This window comes from Chlamydotis macqueenii, chromosome 21 (assembly GCF_036417535.1).
Source record: "Chlamydotis macqueenii isolate bChlMac1 chromosome 21, bChlMac1.mat, whole genome shotgun sequence".
NCBI classification, from domain to species: domain Eukaryota; kingdom Metazoa; phylum Chordata; class Aves; order Otidiformes; family Otididae; genus Chlamydotis; species Chlamydotis macqueenii.
The window spans coordinates 4,259,609-4,283,128 of NC_141576.1; the positions used below are offsets into that span (position 1 = coordinate 4,259,609).

At 50.8% G+C, this 23,520-nt stretch overlaps 1 protein-coding gene across 1 annotated transcript in view; it reads left to right on the forward strand.

Annotated features, from left to right (window-relative positions):
• Positions 1-22,033, forward strand: part of NOC2L (NOC2 like nucleolar associated transcriptional repressor) — a 47,098-nt gene extending 25,065 nt beyond the window's left edge. The window contains exons 15-19 of the mRNA XM_086764393.1: positions 4,088-4,231; positions 9,493-9,606; positions 13,826-13,961; positions 19,015-19,155; positions 21,622-22,033. Coding sequence (XP_086620519.1) covers positions 4,088-4,231; positions 9,493-9,606; positions 13,826-13,961; positions 19,015-19,155; positions 21,622-21,767 — 681 coding nt within the window. The 3' untranslated portion in view covers positions 21,768-22,033. The remainder of the gene's footprint in view (positions 1-4,087; positions 4,232-9,492; positions 9,607-13,825; positions 13,962-19,014; positions 19,156-21,621) is intronic.
• Positions 22,034-23,520: the final 1,487 nt, after the last annotated feature.

A 23,520-nucleotide genomic window follows, 5' to 3' on the forward strand; every position in this document is an offset into this window, starting at 1 on the left:
TTGAACGAGCAGTGACCTCTCTACTTTGAGCAGTAAGATCGCTCAATGCAAATGTGTTGGAACTTGTTCCCTCCCTTCTTCCCAGTCCTCTCTATTTTTAACTCGTAAGCGGCAAGTGTCACACAGGTTTGGCGGAGGGCTGCTGTCCTGTCCTCCGCGGGGACGTGAACCTCTGCTTTGTTTTGGTGTCTGCTGTGGCACCCTGTGTCTGCACACCTTGTTGCTCTGTTGCCTCAGGTTGACGTGGGAGCGATGCCTCGGTTGCAACCCGTGGGCTGCTTGAGAGGCAAATCTTCTTTCTGGCTGGCATCTGTGAGGCCCGTGGCTCTTGGCTGGGTCCCTGCCGCCTGGCACAGGCCATTGCCTAGCTGGCAGCAGGCTGCTTTGGCTAATGTGAGCTGACAGGCACTCTGTGCTAGGAGAGCAGCTCCTGTGCTCGCTCTCGCTTTGCGTGCTTCTCGCTTATCGGCACTGAACAAAGCCCTTCCCTCTCAGCCAGCAGCTGTTGAGAGCATCGAAGCTGTCGGAGCCGATGTTCTAGCTGGAATGAAAAACGGCTGCCGGCCCGCTGGCACCGAGTGCCCTGTGGCTTCCAAACGCACCCTGGGACCAGGCTGTATTCCTGCAGAGAATTAATGCTATTGGATTCCTCTTTGGCTGCCACTAACCACAGCCTCGTGGCGTCTGCTGGGCTAGGGTGCTGAGGTTAGCTTCCCAAAATCTCAGAGTCTTCGGGAAAGCGTGGGGGGGAGGCTTTTCTCCTGGAATGGTTCCAGTTAACTGTAATAATCCATCTGTCCTGATTCTTCCTCCCCAGTGAGCTCACGCTCCTCTCAGCGCCATGTCGTAGAGGCTGCGTTCCAGCTGGCGAGGGCTGCATTCCTCATCTTCTGGTCAGTGGCTTTGGGAGAAGCTAGGCTGAACTGCCTTGAAACTGAACTTTAAAACCTCCTTGCCTGGAAGGCAGGAAGCATCCCAGTGGATCAAAGGAAAGGAGAGGCGGTAGAGGTGGGAAACAGTTGAAAGGCGTCTGTTCTGCCCAGCTGCTGGGATGATCCTGTGGTGGTCAGTGCCTCCACGGGCTGGTAAGGAGCTCAGAGTGCAGAGCCTTGGTGTCTGGATGCTTGGAAGAGACTGCTTCTTCCCCCCTCTAGAGCCCTGACAGGCATTACAGAGCAGGGGTGGGAGGTTAAAGGGAAAAACTGGGCAGGCGTCGATAACGGGTTGGTACTGCTGGGTGGAGGCAGGAGGTGGCATGATCTGGGCATGAGTTGCAGCCAGGCAGGAGGTGCCCATTTGCCTCACCAGCAGCCACTCCTACTTCTGCTCCCTCTCTGCCCCAGCTTGAATATTCCCTCTGCTTTTTGTGAGTGGGGGATTGGGCTTGATTTGGGTTCCCTGGAACACACACACCCAGCTGCCTTAGATCATTTATAGTTCCCTGCGTAGTTTACAGGAAGAGGAGCTGTGTTTTTGCTGTGGTCTCTGCTGGTACAAACCATTGGTGTTTAAGGCTGGTGGTTCGACAGAATCAATCCTGCTAATCACAGAGCGGCTTAGCTAGGAACCGACGTGAGATGTTAATGACATATATGCACACACATGAACGCCTAAATTCTAATTGCTTTTATCCTGGAAAGATACAGTGGTTGTTTTTTGGCAGAGTGGAAAAAGGCATGCACAGAGTCCCTTTCTCTCTCTTTCCTCTATCTTCTTTTACCTCCTCCGGTTGTTCCCTGCCTCTTAATGCAGGACTGGGATCTCATTACATTTCATTAATATCTGTGGCAGGTAGTGGTGGGACTGTGAGGGATTGCAGGGGTAGGAGAGAGGAGGGGGACAGAAGGAGTGAAGCATACGGCTCTGAGAGCGAGCACACAACACCGAACTGCACAGATAGAGCCTGAGATTTTGCAGGATTTCTGGTGACACTTCTGCAAGGAAAGAAAAATGATAATGTATGTGGCAGCGGATGAAATGGATCTGGGGCTGCAGCTGTGGGGATCAAGTGAGATAAATTGAATGACAAATGCGTCTCTCAGTGGAGATAAATATGCAGCACCTATAAAAAAAAATATTATAGAAGGGAGGGGTGAGGGTAGGGCAGGCTTCACCAGCAGAAGAATAATTTTGCTGATGGTTCCTTTGTACTTGTTTGGTGGGCTCTGTTTTGTGGAAAGGAGAGGGAAAGGTTCATTTTAAACTCCCATTTTTCCGAGTTGCGTCTATGATGGCAGGTGGGTGTATGCTAGGGATAAAGCGGCCAGAGAAGCCGCTGCTGCCAGGTAATGGGGGACGTTCTCCACGTGTGTAGCGAACAGCAGATCCTGCAGCAATATGCCCATCAGGAGAGCAGTGTCGTGACAGAGAGGGGCTGGGTAACACTGTCGCCTCTTGATTAACATTTAATACCTACCCACTTGGCGTGTAAGATCAAGCCAACGTGTGGGCTTGACAGGAGGGAGACATCTTCCTCCTTCCCTCGGCTCTGTCTTTTGAGGCAGAACATTTGAAGCTGTAAGTAGAGAAGGCGGTACTGTATTTGCTGACTAGGAACCCTTTATCTCTATCATGACAGCATCTGCAAGTCCCAGCTGAGATGAAGGTTCCATTGTGGTTAACCATTTTCTTTTGCTTTGTTGGGTGTCTTTCTCTAAATCAAGTGTCTGTGTATTGTGTGCGTGTATATATGGCTCTAGCAAAGAGCTTGGCCTGCAGAATTTGGATGGCACTTCAGAGACTTGTCTTGGGGTTGGTGACAACTGTTAGCAGAAATGTAGTAAACTGGAATTCAAGCCTTGAGTCAATTTGGACACCCTTGTCTCGCTTTGTGTCATCAAGAGTGTCCACTGCTGCCTTAGCTTTTAGTTTGGAGGTGTCAGAACAATGCAGTGATGTTGGGTGGTTTGTATTGAGAGGGGAAATCTTTTTTGGTGGGGAGATACGAGGTTTGCTTGAGGACAAGGCTACTGAGATTAAAAAAACAACACAAAAACATGCTCTGTTTACAATGAAGTCTCATTGCCTGAGAGCAGTGAAGTGTGTTTTGGGCGCAGAGAGAGGGCAGGAGCAGATTCTCTGTGAGTAGGATGGTCCTTGCCCTTTCAGGCAGCAGTAGGGTTTGTGGTTTCCTGGCAGGCTGGCTCTTGTCCTAAAGGTTACACATAAGGCCTTGGGTCTAAAAGAAAGAATTATCTAGCCACATGCTACACCAGTTGTCCACAGAGGGGGTTATTTTGTAAATTTTTGTGCGGTGGGTGTGTGGTTTTCCGCCCTTGAAAACTCAGTGGTGCCAGTTGGAGTTGGGTTGGACAGTCAGACGTTAAGCAAACTTCACCCCGTGTGACTGCAGATGGCCATCTGTCCCGACCCACGGCTCTGCTGCTTACCAGCACCAAGTTTTCCCACCAAGCTATGCCAAAGACCCTTACTCGCTGTCCACAGACACTCCCACCCCAATTTGAAGTCTCTTCTCAAACTGTCTTCAATCCCAGCCACCAGTCTCATCCACAGCCGCTTGTATTTGGTATTCCCATTCCAGGATCAGCTGGTGTTTTATGGTCTTAACCCACAGACACCTTTCCCCATTGTAATCCTGGCTTCCCTGTGCTTTTGGCCACCTAGGATCCATAGGTGTCCGCTGTTATTCCTGGTCTCTGTGCATCTGGTCCCCAGTCCCCCTTAGTATTTGGCTGAGCAGAAGACAGTGATGGTGCCAGAAGACAGTGGCACCTAGGAGCTGAGGCCCCAGAAAGCATAGACTTTTTTCCTTCTGGCTGCTTGAACTGCACTGATAGGTTTTTTTTCAGGAGGAAGTAGTGTTAAAGGGTGCAAAGAGCTGGTTTTGAGCAAAGCTGCCGTACTGGGGTGCATACAAGTATCTGGCCTGTCACTGCAACTTTTTGTATCCTCCCGGCCCAGGGTGGCAGGACTCCCAGTGCTGATATATTGGAGTATGGTATGAATTGAAGGGAAAAGGCACCCTGTGCTGTCTGTCACTGGGAATTTTTTTTTTTTTTTCTGATGGGATCTGTTTATGGAAACTATTACATTGCTTTCATTCTTCCTCTCATTTTCTTCCTCCCAGCTAAAATCTTTCCTGAAGGAGTGCAAGATTGCCAACTACTGCAAGCCTATCCGGCAGCTCCTGGAGAAACTGCAGGAAAATTCTGCCTACATTGCCAGCAGGCGTCAGAAAACGACCTTCGGCGTGGCCAGCAGGGAGTCTGTGGTGAGTCTGCTGCTTCCATTTGGGCTTCCTGGAAAGACAGTCAGACTGCGGCTGCTGGGGTTGAATGAGTGGCGGAGGGAAGAGGGACAGCGAGATCATGGAAACGGGAGTGTGGGGTGGGGCAGATGTTCACAAACAACTGATCTCGGCAGGGCTCTGATGCTGTAGCTGGCAAGACTGTGCAGCCAAAAGCCTCATGGAAAACACAGTCCATAAATTACACCCTTCTATTATTTGTAACACACACATATGCACAGAAGCGCCTTGCTTTGCTGGGGAATCTCCTTTGCTGAGAAGTTTCTTGGTTTTTATTATCCCTTCCTGACACATAGGTGCCAGTCTGCGCCTAAAGTGATGGGGGGGATTCTGCTGCCTCTGTAAGTGTTCCTCCTAGTCTGTAGAGACCAGTCTCCCGCAGTGTGGAACCAAGCCACAGGCAGACTGATGTCTGGCAGTTTCAGGATCCTGAGGCAAACCTTTCCCCATTTTCCTGAGCCCCAATGGATGCAGAGCTATAGATTCAGGAAAGTTATGAGCCTTGAGAACAGTCATCAGGCATCCTGGGCACTGCAGTTGCTTCCCAAGAGGGATGCTGGTACATTCTTCTGTCTGCAGCTTAAGCATCCAGCCTGCTGAGAAAATGCTGAGCACATTTGAGACCTGGAAAAGTTGCAGTGGCTCGTAGGGTCTGTGGAACAGTAGAGTTAAACCTCTGTATTCTACCTTAGTGATGAGACAAAGAGGAGTGACGAAGGTGATGATGTAGACCCCACTCTTATCTTAGGAAATGAATTGTAGCACAGCTAGAAAACAGTATATTACAGGGTGTGTTAGCTAATGGTTGGCCATCTGGCTAACAGACTGAGAGATGCTGCCTTGCTCCTTGTTTTCCCCTGCTCTGAGACAGGTCCTCCTAGGGATGGTGTAGCATAGTCAGGACATTCCCTTCAGTGTCCTTGCCTGAAGCTTTTTTTTTAATTTTGCTTTGCTCCATCCTTCTTTGGGGACCTGTTGACCTGACTTAAACTCTGGGGTATTTGAAACCCAGGTCCTAGGTAAATGAGGAAAAGGGAAGGAAGCCTTATTAGGGAAGCTTTGTTTTTCTGTCCTTTGGGTTGGGTTCTTTATCTTTGCTTTTTATGCAGCACAGCAGCCTTGCAAGCCTGATGAACTGTGTGTGTGCATGCCTCTCTGTGTGAGAGGCAGTAGTGGGCCTGACTCTTCCTTGCCTGGCAGGAGAGAGGTGAAAATATCTCTGTCTGCGAGGAAATTGATGGGTGAGAGTGGTCTCTCTGTGGCCACGTGGTATCGTTGGGAAGTCTGGAGTTCTGCATCATTGAAAGCTCCACCTGTTGGCGTGGAGCTGGGCATGGAGCAGAAGTTGCAGTGCAGACTAATTTCTTCAGACACTGAGGGGCGGGGACTGCAGGAAAATTCTCCTTTGAAATCCTGACATATCAACGCTAGGACACAGCAGCGCTATTCTGGGATTAAGGGGTTGATGGAACTGGGTTTGGAGTGACCAAGTAGTGTTTGGTTCTCTAAATGCCATTCTGGCTTGGACTGTTTTGCTGAAGGAATTATGCTTCCCGTCTGGAGCAAAGAGTTTTGTTGGTTTGTATTTTTTGCAGGCAATGCTGCAGAGGTAGAGGAAGCTGGAAGAGCCACAGTGGCTTGTACTTTGTGCCTGGGTGGCCCTGTGCTTTCCCCCTACTCCTTTGCAACCAGGTGGTGTAGATTCCCAAAAAGGGCCAAAGCTCCCACAGAAACTGGGATTTCCAGAACAATTTGGAGTGTTGAGGTCTGGTTTGAGTTTGCCAGGCTGTCTCCGTGGTATCTGGGGTGTTGACACTTCCCGTGAGCAAACATTTCTGGAAAAGGGAAGGGAAGGAGAAGGGTGAGGGGAGGTATTTGCATGTGCCCCTTGCCAGCAAGAGCAATTGAAAACAAATGCTCCCTGGTATTCACGTCCATGCATTCATGCCTGTTCCACTGTAGGGAGCAGAGCCCAAAGTCTGAGCTAATTCTTCCATGCAGTATCCCGAAATGCGGCTTTCATGAGGGGAATTACAGAGAAACAGATTTAAATGAGGGGGGTAAAGGTCGTGGATGTGATCAGATGTGCACTCTGAGCAGTGGATGTGCTTTAGAAAGCTGGATTTTACCGAAGGGTCTATATTATGTAATTTTAAAGAAGCAGCAGCCTGGGGGGCTCCCCAGTGCTGCAGGGGGAGGATGGTGGTGCAATGCTTAACTTAACGCAGACGGACTGTGGAGGAATCCCTCCCTGCGTCTCAGGACCTGTGGTATGGAGGGATGGGCACACCAGATGTCTTCAGCCTGACTTCCACATTATTTTAAGATTGAGAACTTTTTTTTTTTTGGAAGAAGCACATTAATATTTGAGAGTCAGTGCTTTTTTGAGAGTACAATGCTAATAGGTTACCTTACTAATTAAGGTCTTTATGAAGGGAGCCAGAAGAAGTGGAGCCTGCAGCTGAAGTTGAATCCAGATGCATAATCCGTAGCTCTGATTTTAGGTTCATCTGCACTAGGGTGGGCCCTGGACTGGCAGGGAAAAAAGGTCTGTGGCTCCCAGGGAGACCTTTGCACTGAGCTGGGAAACCTTTTGTTTAAAAACAGTGCAGCCCAGCAGGCCGTTATGCTTCATGAAATGTGAAGTGAAGGAATGAGCTGATGGAAAGCATTGCCTCATGTCCATGGGATTTCCAGATCTTCTGCCTTCATCCCCATCTCCTATTTCAGATGCAAGGTTTTTCTGGAGAGCGGGTGATGATCTTTGTTATGTTTGTACAGGTGCCACTGTGGGCTTGATCTGGGCTGGGCGTTGCCGGACAGCACAGTGATGCAAAGGCAGTCGTAGAAGGAGAATTGCGAGTGGTTAAAGTGGGTGTGATTGCATCCACTCTCTCAAAGTTCTTGTTGAAGTGTTCTGACTAGAAAGATGGGAGTGTTTTAGTGGTCTTATTTATCTCTGGATCCCAGCATACTTTAAAAACCAAAAAAGCTGTATCAGACATAACAAATAGACTTTTGCTCTCTGTAGGAAGAGTCTTTTTCAGAAGCTGTCCATACAAGCAGCATCAACAAATTGCCTGATGACAGCCGGCAGCCTGATACGAGCCTAATCTATAAATGGGGTGACTTTGTACTCCTCGAGAATCACTCCTCTTGCCGTAGCGGTGGGTGGGATCGACAGTAAAGCCGTGCTGTCTGCTGGCTGGCGTCTCCGCTAGCGAGTGCTGCTGGAGTCGGCTGTACATCAGCTGTGCTTTCAGTCAGCCTGCCGGGGCGGAGATGGGAGAGCAGACACGGGCTCCAGCCGCGCAGACCTGGAGCTGTGTTACAAACGGTCCCGTGAGGGCTGTGAGGCTGGGACCCGTGATTACCAGTATCGATGGCGCCTGTTGTAGGATGTATAAATATTCTGTGCCATCAGAGTGCAGGTGACACAAGCTCATGGCCAGTTTATTGCCAAAGTTCAGCTCCTGGTGCCAGCTGCAGAGACCACAGATCACCTCCCCTTCCCTCCCAGTGATGGGCCAAATCAAGAGCTGGTGTAGACTGATGTATTTCACTTCACCTCATACACTGAGTGCTTGCTTATTTGTGTAAGCTGGCAGCTCTGCGCTGCTATCCATTGCAGAGACCTGCTCTTTCTGTCGTCTTGTTCATACACTGCTCTTTAAACAAACTTTTTCCTGCACCTTGGCTCACAGGCTGCAGCCAACACACCGTAGCTCCCTAGTTTTGGGGCTCAGCTCCTCAGAAGCAGTTGATTTGGGATCTGCTGAAGAACATTTGAGCTGCTGCTGCTGTGTTTTCTGCTGTGAAGACGGTCTGGCCTTTTGTTCCCACCTTCAAGCGGGTGCATTCTGTACACACAGCTGCCAGAGCTCTGGATTTGTTCTCAGCTCTGGATTCAGGATACTCTTTTTGGATCTGTGTTGACCTTCCTGTTGCTCATTCCCTTCCTCCTTCACCTCTTTCAATTCCTACTTGTATGTCATGTCTTTCTGCTTACATTAGATTGAATTTTCACTGTGGGGTAATGCAAAGCTTCTGGGCACTGTGGAAATCCAGTTAACAGGTACAGTTCTGTGTGGGTTTTAAGTTAGAGGGATGTTGACAGGTTAAGAAGAATGTATTTTAATATGACATACCACCACCCCCCTTTCAGCGCTACCGTGCCAAATGATTGAAGCGTAGAAGAATTTTTAATCATCTAATTTGCTTCCCACTATTTACGGTGTTTGCACCTCCTTATTCTCCCGCCTTGGACAGCGGAAACGGGCTCGGCACTTCTTCGTGCTCTGCTCTCTCAAGGTTGGGATGAGTCCAAGAGCCTGCAGGGGAATGTTTGTTTCAAAAATAAACACTTGGCTGTGGAACAGGGGGAAAAGGCACTCAGACATCTTTGGTATTTTGGTCTTATAAATGCTTGCATGAGGGTTTTGTGAATTAAAAAGCAAGAACTGAGCGGGTGATCATTGAAGGAGCAGGGGACAAATTTTGTGCTGATAGATCCTTTGATTCCTTCCTTCAGATTTCAGTTGAAGTAATGTCTTTTTCATTACAGTAGGCTGCATCATCTGACTTGACTTCTGTGTCAGTGTCTTCTCACAGAGCTAGAGTAGAAGTGGATGTTCAAGGCAAAGATAGTCTATAGTGGATCCCAGAAGTCACTGAACTTCTTTTAGGAGAGCCTATTGTGAGTTTTTAGCAATTCTGACCATCAGACCCTCTTCTGGAAGGGGGAAATAGGAATCTTGGGAACCCATATTTCAGGCCCCCATGCTGAGAAAATTTGGTGATCTTCTGTAAGCCAAAGCATCTTATGCACCACCATGTAGATGCTCCTTTATGAGGACCTTACGCTATCCTTCATCGGTATCTTGTGCTTTGGTACTGCATAAGCAAGCTGTTGCATTGGCCAACCTGTCCAGTCCGTCTTTTGGCTTTCTTTGATCTCCCTGTGGTGCCCAGGCATTGCGTTACCGAAGGAGACTTGTCAGTCACACCACTCCTGACTCAGTAGTTGCTTTAAATGATGGTGCCTGAGTTCGCACTTAGTCCTGCTTGCGTTCTTAGGCATGGTTGCCAATTTCCTACCCAGAAGCTGGGAAAAGGTTGTTTGGGAAACAGTCTTAACCTCTGCTCTTGATTCCCTGCATTTGCCCAAGTTGTATTGGAAAATGCTTTGAAAGCCTTTCTTAAACTTGCACCTCCTCTGTCCACAGGAGCAATGGGAGAAGCAGGTCAAAGAGGAGGGGACACCTCTGACCAAGTATTATACTCAGTGGAAGAAGCTAAGAGAAAAGGAGATACAACTGGAAATCAGCGGCAAAGAAAGGGTAAGAATGAAAGGCATGACTTAATGGACGTCATCTGTGGTGTGGGAAGATGGGAGAGCCGTGGTCTTTATCTCCAGTGGTGTGAGCTGAAATTGGCTTGAGCCGTGTGAGTGAGTAGGCTGGGCATTCTTGGAACGAGCACGAGTGTGGCTGGACAGCAGCCTGGTGTCTTCAGCTCCCTGGGATCTCGAGGAGCAACATCTGTGTCCTCTGCCTGTAGCCTCTTCATTTGCCCAAGTTGATGGAGTAGGTGAGACAGGGTGAAGTGGTGCTAGGGTGAATTTCCGTCTGTCCCTGTTCAGGCTCATGCTGTTCAAGACCCGTTGGTACAAGCATGTGATGTAGTTTTGAAGTTTTGACTGTACACACAGTTCCAGTTCTGCGTGTTCATCCCCACATTCATGGGCCTTCTCACGTTGCTTTAGGGCAGTTCTCATATTTCCTGCAAATTGCATTGCCTTCTTGATGGTAAAACAGAATGAGTTGAGCTCGTGTGGGCCTTTCGCTCTTTTTTCCAGCTCTGCAGAATGTGACTGGATTGCCATGCTGAAAACCTCACTTTGCAAGAAAGTAGGGATGGGAAGATGCCTCTCTTCTTAGCAAAGGGAATATCAGATTAGTTCTGTTTTGTATTTTCTTATTTCACCCCTGTGGGGGTGGCTGGTCGTGAGGTGGGACTTGCTGCCTGGACAGCAGTGCTCAGACTGTCGTTTCCCACATCTCCTGCCCAAGGGAGTGCTCCGTGGCCGCTGCGCTCCGGGATGCAGAAGGTGGGGGTTGCTTACATTAGGAGTCTAAAGGAAAGCTGTCTCGATGCTAATGCAATGAAAGTGGCTGAGCTAGGCTCTTGGCCAGTGAGCAGGAAATAGATATAATTGGTGTCTCCAGCGTATGGTGGGGAACAATTAAAATAATCGATGGGACATGAGGACGACTGGCTCTGAGCCAAGTCCCAGAGCATGGTAGAAGACCTGGGAGATCCTAGAAATGCTCAGTGTTGTATAGCAGCCTGAGGTAAGGACAGGAGGCTGAAGCTCCCTGGGGCAGCCATGCAGAGGGAACAAAAATCACGCTTGTTTTCTGTGCGAACCCAGCAGGAGAGTATGGCCTCTGCAGAAAGGAAATTAAGGATGCGGAGCTGAGAAACGGCAAGAAATGATTGCTGTGAGTGGGGCTAATCTCTTGCCCAAACTGGCCTGGCTGGTGTGAGCTGACAGTTCGCTGGTATGGAAGCAGCTATCACAAGGGGAGAGGAGATCAGCCTCAGTGTAGACAAGCCCCTGTCTCTTGATAAAGGGGGGAGCTGGAGCTCCTTGGGGTGGCCAGGACCAGCTGAGGTGGCTAGCAAGGCTCGAGAGGGTGACTTCTGAAACGAGGGGAAGTCTGAAGGGCAGTGACAGGGACTTGTCCTCTCTTGGAGAAGTGGGCTGAGCAGATAAACTGTAGAGAGAGACTTTGGAGCTAGCTTGCTGAAATGCCTGTGGCTACCTGGCGTTTTTGCTTGGTCAATGGGGCCATTGTGTCTCTCAGTGGGGACTGCTAGCTTAATGGTGCGGCGTTGTGAGCCCCAGCGGGAGAGTGAGCACCGTGAGACCCATTAGGGCTGGGAAAATCCATGTCCCATTAGCAGCCATTGAGGGGGAAAAATAAAATAACAGAAAAAAATCACCCTGGTTCTCAGCTGCTGTGAGCTGCAGCTTGCCTTATATAACAACACTGGCCCTGTCTGCCCATTCCATTTGCTGTTCCCAATGGTTTTTAATGGGATGAGACTAATCAACTTTGTGAGACTCAGTAGATAGTAACCCTCTAGCTGGAGATTAAAAGACTGGCCCCCAAATTACCTAATTACTGCTACTGTGTGATGAACACAGGCTGGATCTGTGAGCTGTGGCTCAGTACAAGTCTCATTCCTTTACTTTGGGATGACTCCACAACTAGAAGGATTTTCTGATGCCTTTATTTTGAGGTGCACGTCTTGAAGGCACTCCTGGAGTCTCAGAAGGTTGGAGGTAGCACAGCTCGGCATGATTCAACACCAGGTCCTTTTTGATACGCTCAGGTTGAGTTCAACCAGTATTGATGTCACCCAAAACTGTAGGCTGCCTTTGGAAATGGGGACGTTTCCTAGGCAGTATGGAAATACGAAGAAGCCCCAACTAACAGCTCCCTGTTGTGCATGTCCTCCACAGGATACTGGAGAAATTTTTCACAATTTTGAGCACCCAAAGGTGCTGCCTGTGGCTGGGCGACTCCCAGAGTTGGCTCAGCCGTACTGATGATGTGCCACAGGGTGCAGTTCCCGGTACCTGTTGGAGTGACCATGAGAGGCTTTGACCCAAGTGGAGCTACTGAGGGAGGACATCGTGGTCCGGGTCTTGGGCTGCAGGAAGCACTGATGCTTCTCCCCGAGACTGGGATGGTGGCAGCACGACCTGGCTGAGGGACTTGCAGAGGCAAGGAATAAACTGAAAGGGATCAGGTATGGGGACTGTGTCTGATCACAGCCTGGTGCTGGGTTAGAAGCATAGCTGCTGGTGTATTTTAGCTTCTGAGACCTTTGTGTTTTATTTCTGGAGCCTCTCACTGACTCAGTATTTCTGGAGCATCTCCCTCTGCCCTCCCACTCTCCATAAAGTTAAATGCCAGAACAGACGAGAGGAGTCCAGCATGAACCTGTCCCATCTGCCGGAGCTGGTAGGGGCTAAGGAAAATGTTTTCACCGTAGCAGCTCCCCTGCTTGCTGGAGCGGAGCTTAACCACCCTAGGAAAGCGGATGGTCACAGTATGGCGTCAGGTCAGCTGAGGGCAGCCGTTAGGCAGTGACTCTGGATTGCTGCTCTTGCTGTGTTTTGCTTCCCAAGTCCGCTCTCTGGCATGCAACGACTGCTGTTTGGAAAAGCCAGGCGTGTGCTGCTTTCTTCACTCGTCTTCCCAGCACGGAGACAGCCCAGCAGGTCTCTGCAGGGCCGGTGGAAGGAGTGGAAAAGAGCAGGTGGGAAGATGATTTAAAATTAGGACCCTGCAAATAATGATTGGTGATTTACTCCTCTCTCCCCTTCTCTGGCCAGCTTCTGACTCTCCATCCTGGTGCTGCAGGTTATTGCTTGTAAGTGCTCAGCTCCCAGAATCAATATTGCCCAGCTGGGGACCATAACCGTGAAACAGGCTGGGAGAAATTGCTGGAATTGGCTGCAGGAGCAAATGTGTGTCTCTCATCTCTCCCCCCAACCCTCTACTCTCAATCTTTTTCTCTCTCAGCTGAGAGCTGCTGTTCCTTACAGACTGTGCTTCGCTACTCTTCCCGCCGGGGGAAGCTCACGGGAGGGCTGAAGTGGCTGTGGTCAGAGAGGAGCGTGTTGAGGGGTGGTCTTGACGGGTGGGAGAGAGCGAATGAGTTATTACTCGCGGGGCGAATGTTTCCAAGCAAGCTAATGTGTGCTAATGCGTGAGTGCTTCCCAGGAGGTGTGCAGCCAGGCACGGGTAGCGGGCAGCTGATGTTCAGAGAGCGCTTGCGATTTAATTTGCATTCTGATTATCTTTGCCCTGCTGGCCTGAGCCCTTGCAAGTAAATCCTCCCCCTAATCCCCTTCCGGAGAGGTGTAAAGAGCAGTGAGGTGGTGTCAATTGCAAGTACTTAATGATACTGGGTGTCTGCAACAGCAAGGCTCTTGGCCCATTGATCTCCTGAAGGGCTGGCAACCAGGAAGCGATGGTGGAGACAGACCTTGAGCGTCTTCAGCACCTCGCCATTCAACTGTGCTGAAATCTGCAGCCAAAAAGGCAGTGTCACAGTTTTTGGCGTTGGTGGAAAACTGCTACTTCAGAGGTGACCAGCACAGTCTGACTCGATTGTGCTTGGCTGTCCAAGCTCACAGGCATGGCTTTCAGTCCAGAGATCTAGGACAGCCAGCTCGTCATGGATGTCCGGCGTTTTTATCCATGCTAAGGTACCAGCAGTAGACGACCCGTTAGCAAAAGTAGTTCATTAGGTAAAGATCAACCGAGCAGTGGTGCTCTGCATGCATCGTTCACTTTTGTAACTACCTCACAAATCTGTCCGTTGCTCCTCTAGCTGGCAGCGAGCAAACCCAATGGTTCTTGGCAGCGTGGCTCACACACACTGGGCAAAGCCAAGTTTCTGTGTTTAAGCTCAGCATTTTATGTTTAAAAGTACAAATTAAGGCTGTTCTTACTGTTGCTTTTGGTTTTTTCCAGCTTGAAGACTTGAACTTCCCAGAAATTAAGCGTAAGAAACAAGACGAAAGAAAGGAGGAAGATAAGAAGGAATTTAAGGAGCTCTTTGAGCTGGACAGTGACTCTGATGAGGAGAATGTTGGATTCAATATAAAAGGTATGGAACTGGGGCTCGGCATCCCTTCTCCTTGTCCAGAATTCTGTGTGATGTGGGTCAGTACAGCCCTGCCCTAAGGGGGATGCGTGCTGGCCATGTTCGGTTTGACAGATTTACTGTTAGGGAGAGAGAGCACAGGATGATGGTGCCTTTTCAAAGTGACAGACAGAAGGTGGTGGGGAGGCTTTTATCTTTCTCTCTGTCCCTACTTTGTCCCTCCAGCTCATTTTAAAGCCTTAAATCCTGCACTAGCCTCCTTCTGTACGTGACCCATGCTCTCTCCTCCCCTTAGCACCTTTCTTGTGTCACAGACACTGACCTCAACAGGAGAGCCCAAGAACTAGGGGATGTTTGGCTGAACACCGACCCTGTTTTCAAAGGCTTCAAAACAGCAGCCATGGTTCATACTGTAATTCCCAAAGAGTGAGGAGTTCTTGTGCTTATAACCTGTGCAGGTTCTAGGCTGAAGTCTCGCCTTAGGGAACATAAAAGTGTTTGTTGTCTTTTTGCACCATCAGTGGAGGTGTAGAAATCCACGTTTTGTTTCTGCACCTACAAAAGAGGAGTAGAAATGTTGTTCTCCCTGACAGCGTGCTGGGTCTTTGCTGTGTACGTCACTGTGAGCAGTAGCTATCACAGGGGCTGGCTGCCAGAAGAAGGATCTCTCTTTGCGTGCACTTCTGATTTATTTATTTTATAGTAACTCATGTTGCAAGTATTTTTGACAAGCCAGGAAAGTCTGGAGCCTCTGGAGAACATGGAGTGATGTCACTCTCTGGCTGTGACCACGAGGGGGCCACAGTAAATTGTGGAACCTGCCTGAGAAGACAGGTTCCACAATAGTTTGAGGAAGAACTTGGATTTTCTTTTTGTAATTTGGAATATTTGGGATCTCACAGGTTTTCTAAATGCATTGTCGTTCATATAGTAGAGTGACGTTACTGATGATACCATACAGGGTCTACGGCAACTCTCTGTCTGGCTGGCACGCGGTATCTGGTCACGGAGCGTGAACTTCCCTTCCAGCATTCCTGGCTCAGCTGCCTCTCCGTAGCCTTTATTCTTAGCAGGGTGTTTTCTAGATGGAGGGTGCAGGCCCTGAAGGCAGCTTCCATCTCAAGGAGCAACTGTGCTCAGCCCCACCATGGATCCCGAGGCGCTGGGTGGAGACAGCGGAGCGCCGGGTCTCTGCTGTAGCACAGGGTGAAGTCCCCTCCAGGCAGTGGCGTGACATCGCAGTGGGAAAGGGACGGGGAACCGGGAGGCTGGGAAAAGCGCTTGTGTCTTGGGAGATGCATACAATGAGCTCTTGTTCTTCCTCTGTGTGGGGTGTGAGATGTTCCCAGCCGTGCTCTGCATTCAGTAACTGTCAGGGCTGGCTGCAGATGGAAGTCAATGAAGCCAGTGCTCCGATTTGCTGCCGTTCCCTGTCTTTGTGGCCGTTGTTCTGTTGGGTGGCCGGATGCAAGGGAATTTGAGAGGCCTTGCAGCTGCTGTGGCTTGTGCATTCGCTTCTTTACCTGTGAGGTTTGAAGGCATCACAACCTCCTCTCTTCAAATAAGGAAAAAGGAGAGTCTGGGACAGTGGAAGGACTTTGGTTCATCTTGAATCAGCCTCAGACTGCTTCCAAGAGACACACGTTGAGCAGCTGATGGCAGAAATCTAGTCAGGAAGATAAGACTGCCCTGGATGGACCTTCTGGGAGAGGAAAACAAGAAATACAGCCATCATCCTGCTTTAATGGCCCATGTAGGACCCAGGCATAAACCTATCTCTTAGGCCTGTCGTCTTCTGAATCCTAAGCCCAGTTTTGCATTAGGCCAGAGGTGAAAGGCTGATAGCAGGCCATCCGCTCCCCTTGGCCCAGGTCTTCTTTCTGGTCCTGCAGGGCCCAGCAGTAGCTACGCTCTCTGGTCCTTCCTTACCTTGACCTTAGCAGCCTCACAGCAGCCAAAACCGTGATAAACCATTTATCTTTGACAGCAGCCACCTTTTCCCTAGCTCCGTAAGCTTTGCAGGTCTTCACTTTCTTCTTTCCTGAGTCCCAACCCTGACCTCAGCCGTTGCAGTGGGTCACAGGTCCCTGGCAGCAGAAGCCTCCCACCCATCTGAGTCTTCATTCTTACTTAGCGTGCCGTGCTGAATCCAGCGATGAATGAGTGAATCTCTCCTGAATCCTAGCAATAACAAACGTTTCTGTGTCTGGTGTCACGTTTGTAGAAGTCTCATTGGGTTTCTTTGTGGTTTGAGCCCCCTGCTCTGTCAGTACCAGCACTTCTGTTTATTTTAGGGGTGCCTGAAAGAACAGAGAGGGTGGTGGACAGTTCTTGGGAATTCGGTCAGTGAATTCATCAGCATAACTCCGTATCTGCTCCTTTCAGAACCGGGAAGTTGGGAATGCTGGTTAGCTCCCTGTCAGTGCATCTCATGTTGCACTGGGAGACATCAACCGAGATCATTTCGGAGGGGGATGTTGCTGCATAGACTGCTGGGGAGTAGTCGTCCCTGCTCAGTGAGTCAGTATGAAAAATTCAGGTGTAATAATTGAGGCAGGAAAGGGAGGGATGCCTCGACATGGCTGGAGTGGGGTTTTGAGACAGAACTTTGAGCTCGTGTGTCCAGAGTCTCGGCATTGTGGTCCTTCCGACAAGGCGACGCTGCCTGTGGTGCAGCCACACCAGGGAATAAAGTGCAGGCAGTGTGTTGATGCATGCAGCAGATACGGCTGCATAGGAGAAGGGAGGAGAGTGCTGCATTTCCAAATGTTCTTTCGTCTTGTGCATCTGAGGGGAGATTCCCTCTACCTCGTGCAGGTGGAGCTGAAAGCTGCTCGTTTCAGCAGCATTGTGCACCCCAAGCATCACCCCCAAGGGCCAGGAAGGTGGTGGACGCAAACAATTCCATCGCATCAAGACAAGCTGCCCTCTGGAACGGAGAAAGCATTTGGCAGTCAGGAGAGACTCCTTTCCTTGGGCCTCTGCAAGATCTGAAGAGGGGAGAGAAACAAGCTTGCACGTTTTAGGGAATCCTTGAGCGGGCAAGGGTGGAAAGAGCCAGGAGATGGGGAGGAAAAGCATGGATTTGATCAATCTGTGTGTTGCTGGTGGGGGGTGGGGACGTTTGTGAGTTCCTCTCATTTACCAGCTGACAGATCTCTGGGAGGAAAGGCGGCTGCTCCTGGAAATTCTTAATGGCTCAGAGGAGGTGCTGGGCTGTCTCGTCGTGAGGCAATTAAAGGCGAGAAGGGAGTGTGGCTGCAGCATCTCTCTGGGCCTGGCTGTAATGAGTGATCTGGCCGCATTAGGTGTTGGTGTGCCGCTAATGAACTTGAGCAGGTTTCTTCATTTACCCCTCACGTAATCATGTTACATCAATTTAATGCCAGACTGGTGGGGGCCGGGGGTGTGGAAGGAGAGGTCAGACATTTTCATTTCCTAGCAGAACAATCGTGGCCTTTCTCCGTGGCAAAATTCCCGCTGTGGGCTGTCAGCTTGGGGATCCGGGCGCAGAAGGCTGAAGAAGTTGAGTAAATTCCTCTTAGTGGCTTGCTGCCTGTGTCGTAGCACGTCGGAATGACCCGAGGGCCCGATACCCAGTTCCTGCCCACAGCTGGTTTCTCTGCATACTGGGATGCGCTGGTAGCTGGATCCGTCGGCGCTTTCACGGTGCTGCTTGATGGATGAGAGCGTGCCTCTCTCAGTTGTTCCTGAGCTGCTCAGGTGCCCATCAGTACGATGTGGTGCGGCGAACGGCGCTGCAATCCATCTCCTGGGGAGCGGGTGCTCTCCGCGCGGCTGCGAGAGCTCCATCCGTGAGATGGAGCTTCCGATCCCTCGGGGGGACAATCGCAGAGGCTGCGTGCTGGCAGAGCTGACAGATGGGTGAAAGCGGAGCGAGCAGGGTGATGACGGGGAGCTGGGAATGCTGGCAGCCAAGCTTATTAATGGCTCTGTATCCAGTTCAGTGAGGAACTTAGGTCAGCTGCTGAGGAGGGAGGATGGGGCAAAAAATAGATGCCACGGTGGGGCCAAAGAATCACCATGTGAAAAAGATGTACAGCCAGAGTCTGAAGTGTGAATAAATAGCTACTTCAGCAGGTTTTTTAAGAAATGGCAGGCAGCCTGCAGCGCTGAGCTGGGCTTACCTCAGGGGTGGTGGCTGGAAGGGGGCAAGAAGCAGCCGGTTCTGCTCCCTCCGTACAGAACTTGTATTCTGTCATTTCAATGCCTGGTGACTCACGCTGTCTGGAGGAGGGAGAACGGGGAGAAGCACTCCTTCACTGAAGCAAATCCAACATGAGTAGAAGTTGTCCGATTCCAGAGGCTGAGGGGCAGATAATTTTCCCACAGGCGAAGCACCCAGAGGCTCCTGATACTTCCTCCCAGGCCCCCTTGGACCTGGCTGGCCATGCATGGGAATTTGCAGCAATATCTGTTCCTAGACCTTTTTGTTGTGACTAACAGAGGGAGTAAAGGTAAGAGAGGTTTAAAAGGATGCCCTGAACCGGAGAGTCTACCCCTGCTTTCAGTCACCATGGAGGGGTGGAGGTGGGTGTACACAGGCACTGGTTCTCAGTGGAACCAGCCCTTCTCTGGTCTCAGCTTTGTGACTTATTCCTTCCCCTTTCTCATGTCTGTTCAGTAGGCCCGTTTCTTCTCATTCTGCTCTTCTGTCTGTCTTCCTCTCCTAGCTTTCATGTCTCTCTGAGCAGGGCGGTTAGGTATCTTCATCATGGATGCCTGGGTGCTGGGCTGGTAGTGCTCCCTAAATACCAGGTAGAAGCAAATCCTGGGCTTTAGCGGTAAAACCCTGCTGCGAGTGATTTCTCTGACTCTCTATGTCCTGGCCTTCCTGGCCTCTGAAATGAAACACATCCTTCTCTGGGCCTCCAGTGCGAGGGGACATGGCTTTTGGTGAAATTCCCGCCGTGGCGTGTGTGTGGCTCTGCTCCTGAGGATGGATGTTGGGATGGCGTACTTTCCGTATACCACCCGCGTGTACGCTTGTGTGCTGCTCTTTGTGTTTCCGTTTACAAAGTAAAAATACTTACAGGTAAGGCCAAAGCCAAGCAGGCATCAGACGACAGTTCAGAAGCAAGCAGCGAGGACTTCGGCGAGGATGATGATGAAGAAGAAGGGAAGTATGAAATCGAGGAGGACGAGGAAGAATTGGGAGAAGACGGTGACTCAGATGGTGAGTAGTGCAGCTGGGCAAAGGGGAAGGGAATTTTTGACAGCAGTGGTAACTGAAGGCTCCTTTGCATTCTGGGGGCAAAGAAACCATCTCCTTTTCTTGCTGTGCCGCTGTTCTGAGCTGCGGGGTGTCAGGAGGGACTCGGACACACAGACACATGCACACCCTGCGCAGGGAGACCTGGCAGTTCTGAGTTTATACTGAGAAAAGAGCGAGAGGGTTCGGGTCTTTGCTCTTAACAAGCCACCAGACCCTTTCATCTCTTTTCCGGGGCCTCCTGCAGAGAGGCTCAGACGAACTCTTGAAGTACGGCCCACCCCAACGGGGTACAGAAACCTTGCATCAAGGCTCTGCACGGCTTATACGTGCATGGGGGTGTGGAAGGTGCGCTTCACTTCTCATCCGAGCAGTCCCTCGGGTGTGGGGTGCTGCACCCTTTAGCTGCTGCTTCTCAGCAGCTCCTCCCAGGATAGGACTGGCGGGAGATCTTGTCCAAGTCCTGCATTCAGCTGGGGTTCCTGCGCTGGAACGGTGGCATTTGCCAGTATGTGTACAGACCCTGCTAGAACCAGGGCTTCGCTCTGATGGTCCTGATCACTCCCAGAGACGGAATCGGTAGAGCGATGGGTGTCAGCGTGAGGCTACCAGTTCAGCGTGCTCCTAGCAGGCCAGGAGAACGGCTGTCTACACGGCTACTGAGAGCTGCCAGCTGTCTCACCAGGGCTGTGCTAGATGCCAAGCCAGGCTTTGTGGCAGCTGAGGAGAGAGTATCTTCCCCTTCCGTCCCTTGCGCAGCCGGCTGGAGAGCCTGCTCCGCACCCCGACAGAGCGTAGCTCACTACCTTCAGCTCAGTCTTGCCCGTGTCTGCCAAGTCACTCTGCTAACGTAGCAGACGGAAGCGGGGCCTGCCAGGGGCTCTGGCTGCCGCGGCGTTCCTTTTGCTGGTTTTTGTGTGCCGCTTGCTTAGGCCTTTGTATTAGCGTGCCAAGCCTCTGCTCCTCAGCGTGCCATTGGGTGTGATGTGTGGTTGTGGGGAGCAGCCACAAAAGCCCCTGTGTGCGGGCTTTCTTTGCTAGTTTGGGGAGCAGGAAGGGGGAAGGAGTCCAAGCGAGAGCGAAATCCGCCCGATTTAGCATGGCAGATGGCTGTGGTTTGGCACGCGCCCCCAAACCTCGGCGCCGAGAATAGACAGGGATTTGATGCGTGTTGTGACAGTGCTGTGAAGGATAAAGAGGGAGCATTTGCGCACTCTGCCTACTGGAAAAGCACCCTTCCGTGGTGTCTGGGGCAGCAGGAACTCTTATTCTCCCTTCCTTCACCCCTCATGGCAGCTTCTGTTGCTGTGGGCTGTAGGAGCACGGTCTAGTGCCTGGATAGACGGGAGTGATGGTCAGGCCCGGGTGCTCCTGCCCTGCGGCGCTTTTTTCAGACCTCAGTCAGGCAGATCTGCCCTCCCAAGTCTTAAGCTCTGTGTGCTGAGCATCCCTGTTTGTGCTTTTTACCAAAACACACGTGCCTGCAGCCTGGTCGGACAATGGGACAGGGAGGAGTTTTTTTCGTTTGTGACAGCTTCCCACCCTCCAACAGGCCAGAGCCGTAGGGGAGACCTCTGCACGAGCGCTGAGCGCCCTGGGGAGGCACTCCTGGTCCTCTGGTGTCACCAGTGTGGTTTTTGAAAGATGTGGGCAGCCAGAGGTAGCTTTTTGTTGGTTTGGTTTTTTTTTTGGTTTTTTTTGGCGAGTGGGCTGAACCTGGCAGCTGAGCCAGGGAGTGCTCAGGAGAGGGAAGGGGAGAGAGGCTGCCATGTCCCACAGTGGCTGCCGCCCCCCACAACCTGTGAGAGGCTGTGGGCATAGACTGGAGGGCGAAATTGTTGCCGTGCTTTGCTGGTGGAGCCTAAGGAAGCTGGTCTGCCACCTTTGGAAGCAAGGTGTGTGGAGCTCAAGCCACACTTCTGGAATGAGAGGGAAGGGCACTGGGAATGGGGAGATGCCCTGCACCACCCTAGAAACCAGTTCTTACTTGTGCTCCTCACTTTTACAGTATTATTTCAAAAAAGGAGAGCGCTTGGGGCTAGTTTTGCCGTTGGGAAGCTTGCTGTTACCGATGACAGCTCCTTTCTGTCAGCTCTCGGTGCCCAGCCTGACATCTCTGGTGACGGAGACCACCCGGAGCTGCGAGGGCTGCAGGGCTGCAGGCAGTGCCTGTCTCACGCCCCCTCCCAGTTCTTACTCTGTGTTTCTGCCTCAGGCATAACAGGTTGGGTCTCTCGTCTCGCCCCGAGTACTTCAGAGCCAGTGCTGCACTGAGCACCCTGCAGCACTCTCCTACCGCTACCTGCGAGCTGCAGTGGCGCCAATAAATTAACGAGTGTCTGGGATTAATTAGCAACGAGTTGCCTCGACTCGCCTCACTCTCACTCGCAGCAAAGCTGGATTTACACCTTTCACTCTTTCCACCCACAGAGGAAGGCGAGGAAGCTGCTCAGGTTTCCCGAGGGTCGCAGAAGCAGAGGAGCCGCACTCGTGGGCTGTCGCGCTCTGACCTCGAGCAGCTAGCCCAAGGAGAAGAGGACATTGTGGAGGACTTGGCTTTCTCCGATGATGACTGAGCCCCATCGCAGCCATCATCCCCTGACTGGGGATCACCCAGCCTTCAGCACCCGCAGCTGGCTCTCACAGAGGTGGTAAGAGCTGGGGAGCACAGAGGGTGGGAGGCCACCCCCAGGTGCCACCAAGGACTTTCTCAGTGACACAGCAGAGACTCTACTTGGACTTTCCAACTTTTTTTTTTAACGAGTTTTGTTTCTCTTAAATTGTGGTCATGTCAAAGCTCAAAAGTGCTCAGCATAGGCAATAAAAAGCCCTGATTAAAATCTGCTGCTTCAAAAAGCATAGGGTTCAGTTTCAGCTCCTGCTGGAGCATAAGTGAGCTGACCAAGGGGAAGGCCACGTTCTTGTCAAGGGTGCTCCTATCCCTTCAGCCAGCCACCCATGTGGCCCCTTATTTTGGGTTGGGGGCCCTCACCAAACCCTCCCTTTTGCCAAGATGTTCTCAAGAGTGTTTCAGAGCTTTGTGTTTTCCCTGGAAGTGGAAGCCTTCATCGCTAACATCAGAAGCGGCTCAGTCAGTTCAGTCGAGCTGGCTGGAAGCGTGCTAGAGGAGTTACCTTTAGGGAAGTGTGCGCCTTGGAGTGGGGGGAGAGAGGGGAGGTTGTGCAGGCAGGAAGAAGAGGCAAAGCTAATAAGGAAGGAACCATACTTACTTCCATTTTTGTGGTAGCTGTTGCATTTGCACGGGAAACATTTGCTTAGCAGGAAAAAAAAAGAGGTGGGGAGGGACAAGACACAAGTTTGAGCCTGTGCATCATCACAGCCATGTTGTTATCCATTGTGACATGAAATCACCTCTTTCTAGGGCCAGCCCTAGCTGGTAGTGAACCTGTTTTTTTTTGTCCTGTGCATTCTGAAAACAGCACTGATGATTGCAGGCTGTCTGGAGCACCCAGCCTTTCTTTAGTACCTCAAAGTACTGCGTCACCAGGGTGGCTTGCAGATGCAGCTGGTTACGTGTCTTCTTGTAGGTGTGGTGGTTTTGGGAGGACAGTGTGAGCTCAAGGTGGGTAAGAGCAATTTGAGATCTGCTTGGAAAATAGAAACAGCTTATCTCGAGCCCACTGTTAGTTTGCAAGGCTGGCAGCTAAGAAACATATTTATTTGGAAAATAAACTGGAAATAGAGGATATCTATCTGCTGAGAGAGGCAGGAAAAGCTAAATATTCCTACGGCAGATCTGACAGAATCGCTCCTGAAAGTAACTGTGCCTTTCAAGAGCATTGTTATTTGTTAATGCAGGGTTTGTTTTCTTTTTCTGGACGAGGACCAGGACTAAATACAATCGTTATTCTTCTCTGCCACCGCTCAGTGAGGTCAGTAGCTGTCTCTGCTGGGGTGGCCAAGCTCCCTGCACAGACGTGGTCATCTCTGCCTTCTGCACTGCCTATGTGTGCCCCTCCAGGCATCCTTACTTCTGCACATCACAAGAGGACAAGATGCTTTTTTAAAAAAATATATTTTTAAAGCACAAGCTATTTTTGTTAAGTTCTGTTTTCATGAAGTGAGAAGAACCAGAGCTCAGCACCTTATGGCAGATAAAACCACAGGTGCACTGTCGCCGGGCAGTGGTCTCCCTCTCCCACACGTGTCAGTGGTAACTCCTGGTGTACGCAGAGGTAACGATGCTCTTCCTGTCCTACACCGAGTGCTGCTCCTTTCCTGCTTCCAGACATCATTACCACACAGGTAATTACTGCTGTAGCACAGTGTTGGGGTGTTTGCTTCATTCAGAGGTTGTTACGTCTTTTT